The sequence below is a fragment of the Hemiscyllium ocellatum genome, chromosome 6, assembly GCF_020745735.1.
Source record: "Hemiscyllium ocellatum isolate sHemOce1 chromosome 6, sHemOce1.pat.X.cur, whole genome shotgun sequence".
Classification (NCBI taxonomy): domain Eukaryota; kingdom Metazoa; phylum Chordata; class Chondrichthyes; order Orectolobiformes; family Hemiscylliidae; genus Hemiscyllium; species Hemiscyllium ocellatum.
Window position 1 is genome coordinate 84,694,196 of NC_083406.1, and position 14,374 is coordinate 84,708,569.

The window sequence follows — 14,374 nt, forward strand, 5'->3', positions numbered from 1 at the left end:
CCTCCACCCTCAGACCCCACCCAAGGACAGAACCCCCCTGGTGCTCACCTTCCACCCTTCACATAAACCAAATCATCCGCCGACATTTCTGCCACCTCCAAACAGACCCCACCACCAGGGATATATTTCCCTCCCCACTCCTTTCCGCCTTCCGCAAAGACCATTCCCTCCATAACTACCTGGTCAGGTCCACGCCCCCCCGACAACCCACCCTCCCATCCTGGCACCTTCCCCTGCCACCGCAGGAATTGCAAAGCCTGCGCTCACACCTCCTCCCTCACCTCCATCCAAGGCCTCAAAGGAGCCTTCCACATCCATCAAAGTTTTACCTGCACATCCACCAATATCATTTATTGTATCCGTTGCGGTCTCCTCTACATTGGGTAGACTGGACGCCTCCTAGCAGAGCGCTTTAGGGAACATCTCTGGGACAACCTCACCAACCAACCACACCGCCCTGTGGCCCAACATTTCAAATCCCCCTCCCACTCTGCCGAGGACATGGAGATCCTGTGCCTCCTTCACCGCCGCTCCCTCACCACCAGAAGCCTGGAGGAAGAACGCCTCGGAACACTTCAACCCAGGGCATCAATGTGGACTTCAACAGTTTCCTCATTTCCCCTTCTTCCACCTCACCCCAGTTCCAAACTTCCAGCTCAGCACTGTCCCCATGACTTGCCCTACCTGCCTATCTTCTTTTCCACCTATCCACTCACCCCTGCCCCCCGCCGACCTATCACCTTCATCCCCTCCCCCACTCACCTATTGTACTCTATGCTACTTTCTCTCCACCCCCCACCCTCCTCTCACTTATCTCTCCACTCTTCAGGCTCTTTGTCTGTATTCCTGAAGGGCCTTTGCCCGAAATGTCGATTTTACTGCTCTTCGGATGCTGCCTGAACTGCTGTGCTTTTCCAAATCCACTCTAATCTAGACTCTGGTTTCCAGCATCTGCAGTCATTGTTTTCACCTAGATCTCATGGAATTCAGGTAGAACTAGCCATTTGGACACAGAACTGGTTCAAAGGTAGAAGCCAGAGGGTGGTGGTAGAGGGTTGTTTTTCAGACTGGAGGCCTGTGACCAGTGGAGTGCCATAAGGATTGGTGCTGGGCCCTCTACTTTTTGTCATTTACATAAATGAGATTTGGATGCGAGCATAAGAGGTACAGTTATAAGTTTGCAGATGACACCAAAATTGGAGGTGTTGTGGACAGTGAAGAGGGTTACCTCAGATTACAACAGGATCTGAACCAGATGGGCCAGTGGGCTGAGAAATGGCAGATGGAGTTTAATTCAGATAAATGTGAGGCGCTGCATTTTGGGAAAGCAAATCTGAGCAGGACTTATATACTTAGTGGTAAGGTCCTAGGGAGTGTTGCTGAACAAAGAGACCTTGGAGTGCAAGTTCATACCTCCTTGAAAGCGGAGTTGCAGGTAGATAGGATAGTGAAGGCGGCGTTTGGTATGCTTTTCTTTACTGGTCAGAGTATTGAGTACAGGAGTTGGGAGGTCATGTTGGGGCTATACAGGACATTGGTTAGGCCATGTTGGAATATTGCGTGCAATTCTGGTCTCCTTCCTATTGGAAAGATGTTGTGAAACTTGAAAGGGTTCAGAAAAGATTTACAAGAATGTTGCCAGGGTTGGAGGATTTGAGCTACAGAGAGAGGCTGAACAGGCCGGGGCTGTTTTCCCTGGAGCGTCGGAGGTTGAGGGGTGACCTTATAGAGGTTTACAAAATGATGAGGGGCATGGATAGGATAAATAGACAAAGTCTTTTTCCTGGGATCGGGGAGTCCAGAACTAGAGGGCATAGGTTTAGAGTGAGAGGGGAAAGATATAAAAGAGACCTAAGGGACATTTTTTACGCAGAGGGTGGTATGTGTATGGAATGAGCTACCAGAGGATGTGGTGGAGGCTGGTATAATTGCAACATTTAAGAGGCATTTGGATGGGTACATGAATAGGAAGGGTTTGGCGAGATATGGGCCGGGTGCTGGCAGGTGGGACTAGATTGGGTTGGGATATGTGGTTGGCATGGACAGGTCGGACCGAAGGGTCTGTTTCCATGCTGTACATCTCTATGACTCCATGACTCTATCACTAGCTTTTGAAATGCTACTTCTTCATCAAATGGTTGACCTAATCCTGATGAAGAAGCAGTGCTTCGAAAGCTAGTGATTCTAAATAAACCTGTAATCTGGTGTTGTGTGAATTTTAAACTTTGTCCACCCCAGTCCAACATCAGCACCTCCACAGCATGGGGTAATTGAGGAAATGAAAGGTTGTTCACTTTGCTATTGAGAAGAAATAAGCAGAATATTTTTAAAATCTGTGAGGCTTTGAGATGTGGATGTTCAGAGGTTTGGGTGGAAGAAATACGAAGTTTGCATGCAGTTACTGCAGGCAGCTAGAAAGGCAAATGGCGTCTTACTGTTTATTGCAAAGGAAATTGGGATTGCGGTATAAGAATAAACAAGACAAGCTGTTATTGTGCAGGGTTTTGTTGCGACTGTACTTGGAGCACTGTGTGCAGTTTGGATTCCATAATTATGGATACAATTGCAGTGGAAGTAATGTAGCAAAGGTTCACTCGATTGGTTCCTGGGTTGTCCAATGATGAGAGCCTGAGTAAGCTGGGTATAAATTCACTGGACTTTAGAAGATTGAGACCTCGCTGAAGTATACGATTCAGAAGAAGTTTGACAGGACAGAGGGAGGGGTTGTTTTCCTTCGCTGGAGAACTTAGAATAATGGGACATCTCCAGATAAAGACATAATCATTCTTCTGTGGTTAAGAGAAATTTCTTCACTCAGAATTCCAAATCTTCAGACTTCTTTGTCCTACAGGTGCTGGATGCTCCATCATCGAATACACTTACGATGGATTGATTTTTGATATCTCAGGTAATCAGTGATATGGGGAGTGGGAAGATTTGTTTAAACCGGTCAGCCATGGTTATATTGAATAACAGAGCAAGCCTGACAGATGGTATTGTCTATTCTTACTGAATCTTATGTTTGTAAAAACAAAAATTAAGTGACTAATTTTAACTGCCTTCCCTATTGGCTCACGTTTCCTTATTCTACTTTAAAATGAAATTTTCCAACAGCATGCTTCCAAGGTAAGACCTCTAGGCTTTTATTCTCTCTGCACCCAGATGTGTCAGTTCAGACTCCTTCTCGCCAACACTGCTGTTTCCTCTCCCAAGGTTGGGCCGCACACTTTTACACATGCTCTCAAACATGGCTGCAGATACTTTCACTTACCCAAAATTTCAATCTCCTGCTGGGAACCTCCTGCTAAACCCTGTCTGGCTAAGTTTACTGTCTCACAACATCTCAGTTTCCTCACGCTCTAATGTGACATTGAGTTTAGATCACCATAGAAAGACATTTTCCCATGGGGCTTGGGCTCATAATCATCATCTTTAGTAAAATATTTAAATTTAGTCTTTAAACGTTTTCATTCACTTCCTGACATTTGGTTACAGTAACCCACCAGGGGCTGTTTAAACCATTATTTCTGATTTTAAGAGTGGGAACACACACCTAACCCTGAGCAATGAGTGGATGAACATTTTCTGAAATTAAATGCAGAATCAAAATAATGACTATTGGCATAAAATATAAAGAAATTGTCTAACACAAATGATTGGATGCACCATATTTGCAGACAGTTTTGATGACGGGGTCTTTAGTCACTCTGAGCGACGAATATGCAGCAAAAAGGCGTTTTTACTGTTTAGGCAGATGTCTGAGGTTAGATCAAGTGTCAATTTGCAAAACCAATAGCAAATACTGCAAATGAAATCAGTATTAGAGGGTGAAATTTCCAAGGCATAACTTAAAAAAAAAAGACATTTATATCACACCATTTATTTTACAGCTTGGACATGCTGAATTTAATCATACAGCGTTTTATGCTGGTGGAATCAAATCTAATTCAACAGAGAAGAAAATGAGTCAGACCCAAAACCAATTATATTTACTCATTAATTACGTGATGTCCATCTGCCTGCATCTGGCTATGTCGGTTCACTCTTCTAACTTGGAACTTCAGTCTTTCTGCAATTTAGTCAATTGACAACTTAGCACTATGCAGGTAGGTGGGCATCACAACAGTCTGGCCCTAGTGGAATTCTGCTGATCATCATGGAGCTCTTCCAGCATCTAAGAATTCCTAACCTGGGGCAAGTCCATAGGTAACTTATGGTTTAAAAATATCAAATTTGTCCCAAAGTAAACAAACATTTAAACCATGACTGTACTCAAATGTGTGGCTTTCTTTGCACTCCTTATAATAATAATAATAATAATATATATATAAAAATTAAAGTATCTTCCACCATTAATACAAAACCTGAACAAAATCATGTTTGTCTGAACGCTTCAAAATTGGATCACACTGCATGTGTGGAATTAAGTATTAAATGTGAAGATGATCTAATCAGTGGACACATACACAATAGTGAATATACTCCAAACAATGCCAAATACATTAAACTTACTAAGTCATCGGGAACATCCGCATGAAGACTGTTCACATGAACATAATTGTTCTGTATGGAGAAGTAGTGCTGAATGTGTTCTGGGATAGCACTTCGATCAATCTTGTTGGGTAAATGAGTGCCCAGCAGAAAACTATTATTCAAGTCCAGCATCTGAACGTTAAGGTTCACGACCTTTTTACGCTGTAAAGACAAAAGACAGAATTGTGCATAGCTGCATGTAGGAGGAACAAAGAACAGAGGAAGGAGGGAGTAGTGGAACTTCAAGCCATAGGTTACATCTATAACTGATTTCACAGGTGCACTTTGCATGAAATCACAGATGCACAGTCCACAATATTTCAGTTTTAAAAGAATTGACTTGGATCTCACCAGCTTAGAATGATAATTAACATTTCCACTACACAAGTGCCATGAGATGCTCTTCTCAAAAAGAAAAGAGAATTGCCTCTTGACATTCCCATCACCAAATGCTTCACTTCCAACATCCCAGGTGTTATTACCATGGATCAGAAATTAAACTGGACCATCCATATAAATATTGTGGCTACAAGATCATGTCAGAAATTAGCAAGTTTGATGCAAAAGACTCATCTCCAAAGCCAGTCCAAGGCATGAGTGTGATGGAATACTCTACTCATTTGGACGAATGTAGTTCCAACACAAGAACTCAGCACTATCCTGCATGGCCCAACTCACACCTTCAACATCAACGCCGTTGCAGCAGTGAGTCTCATCTAGAACCTCAGCAAGGCCATTAGACATAACTTCCATATCTATAAACTCTAGCATTTAAAATGCCAAGGGCAAAAGATGTGCGAGATCATCACCTGCAAGCTCCATCCTGACTTAAAAATATATTGCCATTCTTTCAGTGTCACTTGGCCAAAATATTGGAATACCCTCACCACAGCTACATGGATGTCCCTTCACAGCAGTTCAAAGCAACAGCTCATCACCACCTTTTCCAGGATAACAAGGGACAGGCAGCAAATACTGGCCGAGCCAGTGATGTCCATATCCCACTAATGAATTTTAAAAATCCAGCGTATGTCTTAGTGTATTTCTAACTTCATTTCAAAAACAGTCAATCTTTCAGAAATAGCTTGAAATAGAGGAACATGTTTTTGCTACAAGTTTTGTTTTACTGTAAACTGCTTAAAGATTAGTTACTCTGGAAACAAACCTAGTAGAATGATTTCTTCAACAAAACGATTATTCCAAGGTGGTGGCAGGTGAGCTGCTCACCCGAAAAATGACCAAGATCAATTGCTGATGCTGCATCGACAGGATAGCAACTGGATAGATACTTGAAACAAATAAAAACACTTAGGATTTTTGCATAACCTTTTAATATTCACTATTTAGCAACATTTTTTAATTTAAATGATATATGGAAATAGATTAGAAATTATTCTAATAAATAACTCTGGCTCAATAGCCCAATAAGGAATTAGATGGAAAACACTTATAAACAACTCTGGGAATAAACACCTAATAAACAAGAACAACAAAGCTTCTATAAAAGGGTTTTGAGGCTGAAGATGGAATATTTCAAGAGAGTTATGAAAGTAAGCATTGGAAATAGCAGAGGATTAGAAGGAAAGGTGATATACAAACAATAGCAGGTAATTGTGAAAGCTCCCAGCAAATAAATACATTTCCTCCCTGATTCACAGATAGAACTTCACCCCATATTGGGTACTTTATATTAAGGCGAACCTTCAAAGGACAATAAGGTCTATCAAGTTAAACCTGGAGAAAAAGGTATAAAGTATGAGAATTGGAAAGAACTCAGGTGCAGTTCAGCAAAGGAGGGGAACTGCTAAAAATGGAATGACAACCTTGTTCTAACACACATGACTAATTCATGGAGATGCAAAGATTGGAGGCACTGTGCAAAGAGGAAGAAAAAGGAGAAGAGTCTTTTGAGCATGTCTGACATTCTGCACAATGATTTGAAGTGATCATATGCTTTCCCAAAAGTTACAAAAGGCAATGCATGATCCTTCTGCCTTTTCTTTCTTTATTTGACCGTCATAACAGCAGTGAGAGTAATCATTCAGCCCATCAGGTACAGTATTTATAAGGTTTGTAACTCAGGTTGAGGTTTAGGGTGTAGCTTTGCTCGCTAAGCAGTAGGTTTGATATCCAGACGTTTCATTACCTGGTTAGGTAACATCATCAGTGGTGACCTCCAAGTTAAGCGAAGCTGTTGTCTCCTGCTTTCTATTTATATGTTTGTCCTGGATGGGGTTCCTGGGGTTTGTGGTGATGTCATTTCCTGTTAGTTTTCTGAGGGGTTGATAGATGGTATCTAGATCTATGTGTTTGTTTATGGCGTTGTGGTTGGAGTGCTAGGCCTCCAGGAATTCTCTGGCATGTCTTTGCTTAGCCTGTCCCAGGATAGATGTGCTGTCCCAGTCGAATTGGTGTTTTTCTTTCATCCGTGTGTAGGGCTACGAGAGAGAGAGGATCGTGTCTTTTTGTGGCTAGCTGGTGTTCGTGTATCCTGGTGGCTAACTTTCTTCCTGTTTGTCCTACGTAGTGTTTGTGGCAGTCCTTGCATGGAATTTTGTAGATGACCAACGTCATCCCTGACCCTCTCTCCCTAGTAGTCCTACACATGGATTAAAAAAAGAACACCATATCGACTGGGACAACACATCTATCCTGGGACAAACCCCAGGAACCCCATCCAGGACAAACATATAAATAGAAAGCAGGAGACAACAGCTTCGTTCACTTGGAGGTCGCCACCGATGATGTTACCTAGCCAGGTAATGAAACATCTTGATATCAAACCTACAGCTCAGCGAGCAAAGCTACACCCTAAACAGTATTCACAAATTTACACAAAGAAGAAAGAGAAGACTTCAATAGCTAAGCTACCTGAGGAGGTTTATGTATAGGAGGAGAAAGTGAGGTCTGCAGATGCTGGAGATCAGAGCTGAAAATGTGTTGCTGGAAAAACGCAGCAGGTCAGGCAGCATCCAAGGAACAGGAAATTCGACGTTTCGGGTATAAGCCCTTTTTCAGGAATGAGGAAAATGTGTCCAGCAGGCTAAGATAAAAGGTAGGGAGGAGGGGCGATGGAGATGTGATAGGTGGAAGGAGGTCAAGGTGAGGGTGATAGGCCGGAGTGGGGTGAGGGCGGAGAGGTCAGGAAGAAGATTGCAGGTTAGGAAGGCGGTGCTGAGTTCGAGGGATTTGACTGAGACAAGGTGGGGGGAGAGGAAATGAGGAAACTGGAGAAATCTGAGTTCATCCCTTGTGGTTGGAGGGTTCCCAGGCGGAAGATGAGGCGCTCTTCCTCCAATCGTCATGTTGTTATGGTCGGGCGGTGGAGGAGTCCAAGGACCTGCATGTCCTTGGTGGAATGGGAGGAGGAGTTAAAGTGTTGCGCCACGGGGTGGTTGGGGTTGGTTGGTCCGGGGTGTCCCAGAGGTGTTCTCTGAAACGTTCCGCAAGTAGGCGGCCTGTCTCCCCAATATAGAGGAGGCCACATTGGGTGCAGCGGATGCAATAGGTGATGTGTGTGGAGGTGCAGGTGAATTTGTGGCGGATATGGAAGGATCCCTTGGGGCCTTGGAGAGAAGTAAGGGAGGAGGTGTGGGTGCAAGTTTTGCATTTCTTGCGGTTGCAGGGGAAGGTGCCGGGAGTGGAGGTTGGGTTGGTGGGGGGTGTGGACCTGACGAGGGAGTCACGGAGGGAGTGGTCTTTTCAGAACGCTGATAGGGGAGGGGAAAGAAATACATCCCTGGTGGTGGGGTCGGTTTGGAGGTGGCGGAAATGATGGCGGATGATACGCTGTATATGGAGGTTGGTGGGGTGGTAGGTGAGAACCAGTGGGGTTCTGTCCTGGTGGCAGTTGAAGGGGCGGGGCTCAAGGGCAGAGGAGCGGGAAGTGGAGGAGATGTGGTGGAGGCCATCGTCGATCACATCTGGGGGGAATCTGTGGTCCTTGAAGAAGGAGGCCATCTGGGCTGTACGGTATTGGAACTGGTCCTCCTGGGAGCAGATGCGGCGGAGACGAAGGAATTGGGAATATGGGATGGTGTTTTTACGGGGGCAGGGTGGGAGGAGGTGTAGTCTAGGTAGCTGTGGGAGTCAGTCGGTTTATAGTAGATGTCCGTGTTGATTCGATCGCCTGAGATAGAAATGGAAAGGTCTAGGAAGGAGAGGGAGGAGTCTGAGATGGTCCAGGTGAATTTGAGGTCAGGGTGGAAGGTGTTGGTAAAGTGGATGAACTGTTCAACCTCCTCGTGGGAGCACGAGGCAGCGCCAATACAGTCACCGATGTAGCGGAGGAAAAAGTGCGGGGTGGTGCCAGTGTAGTTGCGGAAGATGGACTGTTCCACATATCCTACGAAGAGGCAGGCATAGCTGGGGCCCATGCGGGTGCCCATGGCAACTCCTTTGGTTTGGAGGAAGTGGGAGGATTGGTAAGAGAAGTTGTTCAGGGTGAGGACCAGTTCAGTCAGTCGAAGGAGGGTGCCAGTGGAAGGGTTCTGGTTGGTACGGCGGGAAAGGAAGAAGCGGAGGGCTTTGAGTCCTTCATGATGGGGGATGGAGGTGTACAGGGACTGGATGTCCATGGTGAAGATAAGGCTTTGGGGACCGGGGAAGCGAAAATCATGGAGGAGGTGGAGGGCGTGGGTGGTGTCCCGAACGTAGGTGGGGAGTTCATGGACTAAGGGGGACAGGACCATGTCGAGGTATGCAGAGATGAGTTCGGTGGGGCAGGAACAGGCTGAGACAATGGGTCGGCCGGGGCAGTCAGGTTTGTGGATTTTGGGCATAAGGTAGAAACGGGTGGTGCGGGGTTGTGGGACTATGAGGTTGGAGGTGGTGGATGGGAGATCCCCTGAGGTGATGAGGATGGTCTGGGAGATGATGGTTTGGTGGTAGGAGGTGGGGTCATGGTCAAGGGGGCAGTAGGAGGAGGTGTCCGCGAGTTGGCGTTTGGCCTCAGCGGTGTAAAGGTCGGTGCGCCAAACTACTACCGCGCCTCCCTTGTCTGCCGGTTTGATGGTGAGGTTGGGGTTGGAGCAGAGGGAGTGGAGGGCTGCACATTCCGAGGGTGAGAGGTTGCAGTGGGTAAGAGGGGTGGACAGGTTGAGGCGGTTAATGTCGCGGTGGCAGTTGGCTATAAAGAGATCAAGGGCGGGTAAGAGGCCAGCACAGGGTGTGCGGCGGCAGTTGGCTATTATGTATAGTATAAAGCAGAAAAGAAAGGTATATGACAGAGGTCAGCTTGACAAGAATGGAGAAACAGGTTGAATGTAAAAATTACAGAGAAAAAAAGGGAAATAATAGGGCAAAGAGACAGTAGGAGAATAACTTTGCAGCTAACCATTAAATGTAAAGGTTATGCTAAACTTTCACAGGTATTTAAATCATAAAAGACCATCAGAGAAGAAGGGGAGAAAATAGTGTCAATATGAAGATCTACTGGTGTAGACAGAAGGGATGGCTTAAGTACTACATGAATAGCTAGAGTCAGCAAGACGATTATCAGAATATTGGACAAGATAAACTGTATCAAAAAGAAATAGTAGGAAGGTTGATGATACTTGAAATGGTTATGTTGTTTGGACCAAATATGATGTACTATTAAGTTGCTGAGAGAAGCAACAGCATAAATTGGGAAAGGTCTTGTCACTATTTTCAAAATCTTTTCAGATTCAGGACTACTGGCACAGGACTGTACAGATTGTAAATGTTACATCCATATTCAAATTAGGAGAAGAAAGGATTAAAAACTTGGCAGTTACACACTAGACAATTCAACATCAGTGATAGTAAGGTTTTTTTAGAAACAATAATTACAGACACTGATCAGGACGAAATACAACAAGAGCCAGCATGGATTTAAGAGCAAATTGTGCTCAACTAACTGGTTCAATTAACAGATCAGCACATCAAGTATAGCAGTCTATGACCTACAATAGCATCCCAACTCAGCTGAAGTCTTGCACTCTCAGAGTAAACACAGCACTTGTCATACTGAACCACTAAAGTATGGCTACAACACCAACATCTACCAAACAAAGATTAAAATTATCCATCCTGTCCACAAAAAAGCAGGACAAGTCTGATTCAGAAATTGACAGTGCATCAGACTATTCTTAATCTTTAGAAAAGTGATGGAAATGTCACTGACAATGCTGTCGGCTGGCACTTGGTCACCAACAACCTGCTTCCTATTATGCAGTCTGGTTTCCAGATCTCATTGAAGTTTTGGAGCAAATAAGGGAAAAAGTAAAGACTGGATTCCACAGGTAAGGGAAGAGTGTGTCTTCCCTTGGCATCAGAAGAGCTCTGTAAAGTCAAAGTCACAGGGAGTCAGTGGATTAGAGGGACCAACTTTCTACCAGATCAACTCATAACTAGCATAAAGGACAAAGATTCTGGTTGCTGCAACTGCACCATTTAAAACCTAGAACTTTGCTACAAGAGCGAAATCAGGACAGTGAGTTGGTACAAGAATCTTCAGCTATTGCATCAATTACATTCTTTCTGAAATGAACTCTTCACAGATAACTACATATTGCTCATTCATTCCCTTGCCAACTCATCATTTACCAAATTAATCTGGGCTAGCACGCTGCAAGATCTCAACATATGCATTAGCAGCACAGGAACATAGGAAATAGGAACAGGAGCAGACAATTAGCTCTCAAGTCCATCCCACATTCAAATACATCATGGTTGATCCTCAATCTCAACAGTGCTTTGTGACACAATTTACACATCCCTTCATATCTTAAATAATGAAAAATGTATCAATCTTCAAATTAAACACACAATGACTGCGCTTCTCCACTCTTCCCAGACACAGAATTCAAAAAATTCACCAGCTCGGAGGATTCACCCTCAGAGTGAAAATATTCTTATCCCAGTCCGAAATGACCCACCCATATTCAGAGATTGTGTCATCTGGTTCTGGATTCCAGGCCAGAGGAAAGATCTTGCCCACATTTACCCTGTCAAGCCCTCTAAGACTTTTGTACAAATAAAATTAGTGGCTTTCAATAGAGTGATTAACACTTCCTTTTGACATTTAATGACCTTACCATCACAGAATAATTCAGGATCAATATCCTGAAGGCCAACAACTACCAGAAATTTAACTGACTCGTTCCTCACCCTCGAAAGCTTGTTGACTATCAACTAGACACTACAGGAGTGTAATGCAATAATCTGCACTTTGCTTGGTGAGTCCAGTTTTACTAGTACTCAAAAAGCTCAACAACATACAAGACAAAGCAACCTTCCTTCAACATCTTCAAACATTCACACTCTCCACTACCAGCACCCAACATTGTAGTGTGCATTACCTACACGGTGCATTCTCGCAATTTCCCAAAAGTGTTTTTGGCAGCATAAGCCAAATTTGCAATCTCTACTTCCCAGAGGGTCAGAGATAAACAGAAACACCTACCACCTGTAAGCTCAGCTAAGTCACATACCATCATGACTTGGAAATCTATTGTAGTTCCTTCATCATCATGCAGAAAAAAAATCCTAGAACTCCTAATATAAGAACGTTCCTTTTTATTTTTAATTTTAGAAACGGTGGACTGAAATGAGCAAGACCTTTTTTGAAAACTAGTGGGTTACAGATTTGTAAAGTAAGCAGCCAGGCATCCACAACAAGCACCATGTAGACAACTGTTATGCTAAGTACTAATGGAATTTTGAGTTGCCAATGTTTTGGAGCCAAATGAGTTACTGATAAAGGTTTGGTTGGTAACAAAAATCTGGTAGTCTATTATTTCATGACCAGTTACTGATTACTGAGACCTTTTTTTTTCTGCCAACAACCAAATGATTTGTTCTTCAGTAATTGAGCTGCTTGGAGTTGGGAAGAAGTAAGAGAATGAAGTGGGAGATGGCACAGGGCAGAGTGACACTAGGCACACAGACACACAGATGGCCGTTGAACCATAAGTTGGCTACTTGACACTAGATGGCTGCTGGACCACAATAAGGAGACAGCAGAACACAGATATTGTCACCAGAATGCCAGTACAATGCAATCACAACCTAGTTGATTAGTTTAAGGTGGGTGGAGGAGAGAATAATATTAGTAATGTATACTGTCTGCCAAAGTATCTGGGTCCTTTGATAGAAATGCTAACTGTTTGATACAGACTTGATACAAAGTGGTAATAACCAGTGCTGCAGTAATCGTCCTTCTCAGGAAGAGTGATTAGTGCCCATTACTACAGCAATGGACTTCTGCGCAGACATTGAAACTGACAATGACTGTGTTGAAATTAACAAAGACTGCACTGGAACTGACAATGACTGCATCGAAACTATCAACGATTTTGCAATGTTTACAACAAATAAACTGTATTACAGAGAGAATAACCTCAGCACTGACCTATAATATCACAAAATGTACATGTGCTCAGAGTTGAGAGAAGAATCGCAGCTGACCAGTGTGCTGTTGGTGTCCTTCTCTCCTAAGGAGCTCCAGTATTTCCTTGTACAATAAACTTGTTGTTGAACCAGACTCTGATTCCAAGACTGGTGATTTTCCCAACACCAAGAGAAAGAGATATTATGTTCTTCCACACCTCAAGAGTGGTCTCTCTATTCTCTGCAGTCAAAACTGACCGTAAAACTGGTGAAATCTAGTTTATCTTTACTGCACCGAGCTGTTCTAAACTGTGATTTTTAATTGGCAAACCTCTTTAAGGAGAGGTTGGACAAACAGATTGTTTTTGCTAGAGCATCAGATGCTCAGGGGCAACCTGATAAAAGTATATAAAATTATGAGCGACATTGATAGGGTGGATATTCGGATTCTTGTTTCCCAGGATGGAAATGTCACATATTATGGTGCGTAAGTTTAAAAAGGTGAGAGGGGGAAAAATTAAGGGAGATGTGCAGAGCAAGCTTTTTAAATTAAAAAAGGGGTGGTAGGCGTCTGGAACACACTGCCATGTTAGCAAAGCTTAACAGGCATTTAGACAGACACATGAGCAGGCAGGGATTAGAGAGATATGGATCATGTGCAAGCAGATGGAATTAGCTTAGAATGGTTTCATGATTGGCACAGACGTGGTGTGCTAAGGGCCTGTTCCTGGACTGCATTATTCTATAGCAAGTCAGTGTTTTAAATTGAGTGAACTGACCACTTTGAATCACTTACCAATCAATGGAAGCTTCTGGAGAAAATAAAGTACCAAGATGACCAGCAGGAGAATCATGAAGAGGATCTCAACACCAAAATTTGATATCAAAGACTGATGAACTCTCTTTCCCCTTTTCCCCCCTCTGATCATAATGTATTTTACCTTGTTTGTTTGGCTGCGTGCATGTAAGGGGGAATTTAAGGGAATTAGTGTTTTTATTAATCATGTTACATGCCAATGGTTTATCACAGTATAACTGTAACAAGAATCTAATTACTTGTAATAAATGGTAATTATTTTTCATTATAGAAACTCAGTCAATACTTTCTAATGACTTGAGTGTAAAAATTAGGTAAGTTGGGGATTTTTGCATATTTTTAAAAATCTTTTACTTTTTGAAGAGTACAGGAATAAAGAGTTTGAATTTGAACATGCTTCCCCAGTGAGTCCTAACAACTAGCTAATAGCACCATGGGTGTACAGTCATCACATAGACTGCAGTGTTGCATGAAGTGGCAACTCACCACCACGTTCTCAAGGATAATTAAAGATGGGCAATACATTTTGATTTTGGCTGCAACACCAACATTGCATGACTGAAGAAAACAAGGTATTTTTGATTGGATATCAGGGGATAAGTGAGGGCTGAATGATTATTGATGCAGATACAGATCTGCAAAAGCAGTTATCTACTTTTTTTTAAGCAAAAC

General features: G+C 43.3%; 1 protein-coding gene across 2 annotated transcripts in view; it reads right to left on the reverse strand.

The window, feature by feature from the left end:
• LOC132816788 (mitochondrial intermediate peptidase-like) overlaps positions 1-14,374 on the reverse strand; it is a 159,914-nt gene that overhangs the window by 120,164 nt on the left and 25,376 nt on the right. For both annotated transcript variants that reach the window (XM_060826736.1, XM_060826737.1), the window contains one exon: positions 4,513-4,695. In XM_060826736.1, the coding sequence (XP_060682719.1) occupies positions 4,513-4,695 (183 nt within the window). The remainder of the gene's footprint in view (positions 1-4,512; positions 4,696-14,374) is intronic.